The sequence below is a fragment of the Pollicipes pollicipes genome, unplaced genomic scaffold, assembly GCF_011947565.3.
Source record: "Pollicipes pollicipes isolate AB1234 unplaced genomic scaffold, Ppol_2.1 Scaffold_7261;HRSCAF=8764_pilon_pilon_pilon, whole genome shotgun sequence".
Classification (NCBI taxonomy): Eukaryota; Metazoa; Arthropoda; class Thecostraca; order Pollicipedomorpha; family Pollicipedidae; genus Pollicipes; species Pollicipes pollicipes.
The window spans coordinates 2686734-2693343 of NW_023597054.1; the positions used below are offsets into that span (position 1 = coordinate 2686734).

The 6610-nt window shown below is 60.7% G+C and overlaps 1 protein-coding gene across 1 annotated transcript; it reads right to left on the reverse strand.

Moving 5' to 3' along the window:
• Window positions 1-221: 221 nt before the first annotated feature.
• LOC119113072 (uncharacterized) lies at window positions 222-3036 on the reverse strand. The gene is made up of 5 exons (XM_037237393.1): window positions 2914-3036; window positions 2088-2143; window positions 1628-1706; window positions 1076-1204; window positions 222-797 (listed from the first exon to the last, which is right to left on the reverse strand). The coding sequence occupies exons 1-5, from the start codon at window positions 3031-3033 to the stop codon at window positions 588-590; spliced, it is 594 nt and encodes a 197-aa protein (XP_037093288.1). The 5' UTR covers window positions 3034-3036; the 3' UTR covers window positions 222-587.
• Between the last annotated feature and the right edge of the window lie 3574 nt (window positions 3037-6610).

A 6610-nucleotide genomic window follows, 5' to 3' on the forward strand; every position in this document is an offset into this window, starting at 1 on the left:
ATAGAAGAGACTAGACGCGTTGATCCCGGCTTGGACGGTAGACAGATCGACAGTGGAACAGCAGCGTCATCACAGGTCAGCCGGTCACGACGGACCGGGTGCATAACAGGTGACCGCACCACAACCAGCCGCCTGCGGGTAGGTCAGACCGGCGCTCATCACGCCGCCGTACCGGGGCCCGGCTACAGACGCCCGACTCCCCTCGGCCGTGAACGGGGTAACGGCGCAGCAACACATACCGCCAGCATCACGGGCCCGGAGCGTGCGCACAGATGGCTCATCTCAGACCGCTGTAGACAAGCGATCTGGTCATTTGCAGCCTGACCGCCGACCTCCTCAGATCGTAGCACTGTGACCTGAGCCCGGGTCGTCTCCAGATTACAGCTGCCGTGACCCGCCCCAGTGTGCCCCCAGCCTCGCCCTCGGTGCTCCACTCACAGCTATCTTCAGCCGCAAGCTCGTGACCTAATCCGATGACCCCGGGTCATCACAAACGGTGACCACAGTGGCCCGACACCGTGCCATGGCGGCGGTGTCCTGCCTCCGGCTCCGGGCGCCGCCAGCCTGCGGCCCCAGCCGGGACCAGCTCAGGCCGTCGTCGGACAGAGGACCGTGTCGTTGATGCTGGAGCCGAGCGGCGGCTCCGCCGGCCGCAGCAGCTTGAAGTCGTATTGGCCCTGCTTGGGGTAGTCTCCCTCGGGCCCGTGCAGCGCTCTCTGGCGGATGAACTGGCGCACGGCAGCCGCGTCCACGTGCGCCATCTCCATCCGGCAGCCCCAGGCCACCAGCGCCAGCGGCTGCCGACGCCACACGGACACGGTCAGTTGTGCGGCGGGTGGCGGTGCGGCGCCAGGCACGGCCGTCATGGAAAGCCACCGGGCCCTCCAGACCCGCCCGCCCCGGCTACGTGCAGCAAAACATATCCCGACCTGGTCAATGGCAGCATGACTTATTCAGCATCTGTGTTTTCACGCGTCAGCCGGTGTTTTCTGGCGGGCTTTGTACCCTGGCATGATGAAACAGAGGGCGCGCGATGAGTGCGAGCCGGTCGGTCGGGCCGCAGTGAGCTACCCACGCGCGCTGCCGAGAGGGCCGGGTACGGCGTGATGACATGCTTCCGGATGCAGCCGCGCACCAGCTGGCGCAGCTCCGCCACGGCCTCGTAGTCGGCGCACGGATGGTACAGCATGATCACCGAGCCGTGCTGCAGGGCACAGCCGCCGGTCACGGTACGGGCCGCGACACTGGCAGCACACGCCTCACTTCAGCCACGGCACCGGGATGGCGCGAAACAGGATAGCAAGTTGTCCCTGCAAACCACAGCTGGCAGTCCAACACGGCGCCCGATCGTTCAGGACTCACATCGGGAGATAGCAGGGAAAAGCATGACAATGCAATGTACGCATCCATAAGAACAGCGAGTGATACAAGTTGCGAATATCATGCAAACTATGCCGGCCCGGAGCAGGCCATCTATGGATGAACAGATCGGCCGTCCGCGACAGAAGGGGCCCTCTGACGCCGGCCGGGGGGGGGGGGGGGGCCTGATGAGGACATGGCCCTCTGACACCGGCCGGGGAGATGGCCTGATGAGGACACGCCCCAGCCGGCCCCTACTGCCGCTCACCTCGACGTTGTGCAGCCAGCGCTGAGGTGGCACGTACAGGTACTCCCCGAACACGGCCCAAAGCGGTCGGTGGGGCCCGCTGCAACACGGCGTCCGTCACCGGCGCAGCTGGCGACAGCTGAGCTCGGCCCTGCCCGCCCGCCCACACACGGCCAGGCCAGGTCCACAGCCCGTGCGACGGGCCACGCCGCGCACGCGCAGAGATCGCGGCACAGGCCGCCAGTGCGCCGGTGGCGGTGACACGTGACTGGCGTGTGGCGCCACGCAGAGCTGTCAAACGTTCGGAGGCAACGGACAAGCTGCCGTGTGACCTGTGCCAGGCCAACTACCACGCCTGAGCCATGCACGGGTAAATGGCGGGCCTTGCAAATGCTCACGCAAGAACCGTGGACATGAGTCACCTTTGTAGACTTACTCATTACTCACAAGGCATCAAGTAAACTCTCCTTCAAATACTTACTACGTAGGAATGGTTTCGTTATAGACGATCTTTTGCTTCATACAGATGTGGCGCGGCTGCCAAAGAATACAATAGAATCAGTACATCAGTTCTAGTTGAAGTGCAACGGCTCCACCTCCTGACTTCAAGGTACAAGAAGACTCTCTGAACTTCAAGGCACAAGAAGACTCTGAAGAACCCAGCTACAAAGCGGTGCCAGTTTGTTCGCGATGCGATTATACAAGAACACGGTAAGTGCCGTCGTATCACGCCAATGCAACAACCCTTTTCCAATATTTCGGTACCACGAAGGCGTCATGCGCGATACCCTACGTCATGGCTTCGATATCGCCAGGCGATGCCCTGCGTTCTCTTAATACGGTACTGAGGTCACGTGGCATGGCAGCCAGAGATGACCGGTGTCCACACAAGTACAGCCTTCCAACGACACCCCACCAATGGGCTATGTTGTGCCAACAAAAAACTTGTCAGCAATGACATCAACACCAGCTCAGAACCACTGACCACCTGAACACCCTTGACGGCAGCCGTGGCACGGCGGCCGAGGTACCCACCGGTGCACCGCTGAGGTGGCCCGGTCCGACCCGGCCCACAGCCCGCGCCCGGCCCGCCCCGGCCCACAGCCCGCCCCGGCCCCGCCCGATTCGGCCCACAGCCCGCCCCCGGCCCGACTCTGCCTACAGCCCGCCCCCGGCCCACAGCCCGCCCCAGGCCCGGCCCATAGCCCATAACCCGTGGCACATATCCCACGCTGTCGGCCGGTCCGCACGGCACGGTCCGGCCCCGGCGCGGCGGAGTGCGGCCACAGCCGCGGCCGTATACGCACGTAGTACGTGGAGGCCAGGTGGACGCAGCTGTTCACGGGCGGCAGGTCATAGCGCACGGCCAGCCGCCGCTTGTACGGCAGAAAGCAGGTGTGGGGCACGGGCGAGCCGGCCCAGTCCATCGCCAGGGCCGTCTGTCGGCCGCGAGGCAGGCGGTCACGTGACGGCTGACCGGGCACCACTGGACAGGCGTGGCAGGCGGGGCCGGGAAGGCTGACCGGGCACCACTGGACAGGCGTGGCAGGCGGGGCCGGGAAGGCTGACCGGGCACTACTGGACAGGCGTGGCAGGCGGGGCCGGGAAGGCTGACCGGGCACCACTGGACAGGCGTGGCAGGCGGGGCCGGAAGGCTGACCGGTCACCACTGGACAGGCGTGGCAGGCGGGGCCGGGAAGGCTGACCGGGCACCACTGGACGGCGTGGCAGGCGGGGCCGGGAAGGCTGACCGGGCACCACTGGACAGGCGTGGCAGGGGGGCCGGGAAGGGTGACCGGGCACCACTGGACAGGCGTGGCAGGCGGGGCCGGGAAGGCTGACCGGGCACACTGGACAGGCGTGGCAGGCGGGGCCGGGAAGGCTGACCGGGCACCACTGGACAGGCGTGGCAGGCGGGGCCGGGAAGGCTGACCGGGCACCACTGGACAGGCGTGGCAGGCGGGGCCGGGAAGGCCTGACGCGGCCGAACCGGTCACACAGTACACCAGCACAGGCCCGCGGCTGGCCCGGTCACACAGTACACCAGCACCAGCCCGCGGCTGGCCCGGGTCACACAGTACACCAGCACCAGCCCGCGGCCGGGCGGAGGTGCACCTTCCGGATGGCGATTCGCACACGGCTCACACGGTCAGATAGACCATGGAAGCACCTAGATAACAAAACATGCCCTCAAAAACAGAATCGGCTCGAAAGAAGTGGTGGTGAATTAGAGGGGGCAAAGGAAAGAAGGGTCAACGATTGCCTTTGCTTTCCGTCCCCTGCCCGCCTAAATGAACGATTTTGCCGCCACTGCGCCGCACATTAAGCCTGTTTGGTTGGACGCCGCATTTTCGGCCACTACAGTACGCAGCTTAAGGTTGGGCAGCTCACGTTTGCCTCCCATCCTCTGCTCACTCACTAGATTTTTCACTGCTAAAGCATGTGCTTACTTGTAGCGCGCCAAGCTTACTTGTGTGCTCAATGGTGGAACGAGATAGTGACAAACGATTTTTGACAAACAGTGACAAACGACAACCTGCCTTCTGACGTCAACTGATCTTTAAAGCAGCCGCTGCCACCGTCCGTGGGCTATTCCAGGCGGGAGAAAATGACGAGTGTCTAAAGCGACTAGAACTTTGAAGACATGGGTGGTGAGGCAAGCGTTTTTCCTTTGTTTTCTTTCGCGCGGCTTCAATGCTAAATTCAGATTATTTTTATGAAATAGTGGGAAGAGGGATTCCCTGATCTGTCTGCCTGCATCCGGCGTCCCTGAACGGGAAGACACGTACGACGATCTGCTGCGAAACGCTGGCCACCCGTCCGCCGGGACGCTCGTGCCCCGTCGGGCCGGACTCACCCGGCCGTCTCCAAACACTCACCCGTCTACCGGCCTGTCCGCCGGGACGCTCCCCGTCGGGGCCGGACTCACCCGGCCCGTCTCCAACCACCGCCCGTCCACAGGGCCTTCGCCGGCGCTCGTGCCACGTCCGGCCAGGACTCACCGGCCGTCTCCAGACACTCACCCGTCTAACCGGTCTGTCCGCCGGGACGCTCGTGCCCCGTCGGGCCGGACTCACCCGGCCGTCTCCAGACACTCACCCGTCTACCGGCCTGTCCGGCCGGGACGCTCGTGCCCCCGTCGGGCCGGACTCACCCGGCCCGTCTCCAGACCACTCACCCGTCTACCGGCCTGTCCGCCGGGACGCTCGTGCCCCGTCGGGCCGGACTCACCCGGCCGTCTCCAGACACTCACCCGTCTACCGGCCCTGTCCGCCGGGACGCTCGTGCCCCGTCGGGCCGGACTCACCCGGCCGTCTCCAACACTCACCCGTCTACCGGCCTGTCCGCCGGGACGCTCGTGCCCCGCCGGACCGGACTCAACCGGCCGTCGTCGCAGCGGTCGGTGGCGACGCCCATCTTCACACCGTGCTTGCTGTCGTAGAGGTCGCGCGCGGCGGCGCCGGCGGCGGCACGGCAGCGCCAGCCGCGGCCAGCAGGGTCAGCGCCACGCTCGCCCAGCCCCACATCGCTCCAACGTCGGTGGCGCAGTGACAGCCGGCGAACCCCGCGGCAGCCGGCGACCGATGGGGGCGGGGCGGGGGCCGCCTGGCCGCGTCACGCCCACACGGGGGCAGCACACTCGGCCGCAGCAGGCAGCCAGGCCTCTAGACACAGCTGAAAATGGCAAAGTAACCACATATTGTGGATGCACACCAACACTGAAATGTGCAAAACAGCAAGTATTGTGTAAGGTACAACTAGCAGAATCAAGATAGAAGAAGATGGTAAAATGATTGATTTTGACAAGACCTGATTTTGATACCAAATGCAACATGGGTATCACGATGTCTCTGAAGATGTGGGGGAGGGTAACAAATCATGACTGAGAGGAGGGGGGGGGGGGGGGAAGGGGGCACACTGGAATCTGGAAGCTTCAATCTTATCTGAAAATGGTAAGTAGTATTACAATTTTTCAAATAGGTACTTACTAGGTACCTAATTGGAATTGGTGGACATCAGACATTGAAAGCATGCCATCTGAATACAAAATTGGAGGGTAAAAAACATTATTTAAAGCTTGAAGAAACATGCACTCCTGCATCTGTGGTTACACCAATGTCTACCCCCAGCAGTTACACCAATGTCTGCCCCCAGTGGTTATACCAATGTCTGCCCCCAGTGGTTTATGCCAATGTCTGCCCCCAGTGGTTACACCAATATCTGACACACAAAAATTCATGTGTGTTCTAAACTTAGAACCAATTTGCCCTTACACCTTACCATATATTCATCACACCACAGTGGGCATGCTGCGCTTTTAGTTACATGGTTCACTGAGAAAGGAAGTTTGGATGGAAGCTGATGGCAGTGTGGCTGTTGAGAATCTGGCCTAGGTGATGGCTAATAATCAGGGAATGGGAGACAGTATGTATGTGCTCTATTTGCTGCAAGCTGGGGATGTGTGTGCAAGACAGCAGGATGCTAGGCAATGCCTTTGGCATTAAGAGACAATAGGCCTTGTGATGTGACATGTGACAATTCCATTTAGGAAACACTGAAACTGGCAGTACTCAGGTCAGAAAAAAACACATTTCTGGCATAGTAGCAGTCATTTCAGGAAAATATGCCAGCCCACAAAAAATCGAGAAAAAATACAAAAATTTATATATTTTGGTCTGGTCTGAGCCTATGTATGCATGCATCAGGCTCCACATATCACTGCTACATAGACAGTCCTATGCATCAGATGTTTTTTAGTTGTTGGCTGCACTGGTACACAATCAGTAATTGAGAACAGTGACATCAAGGAAGTAAAAGCAACAAGGTTTTGAACATTGGATATGGCTAAGTTCAGTGTAAGAGAACATGCTGAATGAAATGGGCTTTTGATGATCATTGTAGAAGAAGGCATGATACTAGATCCCTACTGGATGAGGTGTCATGAGTAACCAATCAAATGTCATTTATCTTGAAAACACACAGCATGCCTACACATGAGTATAA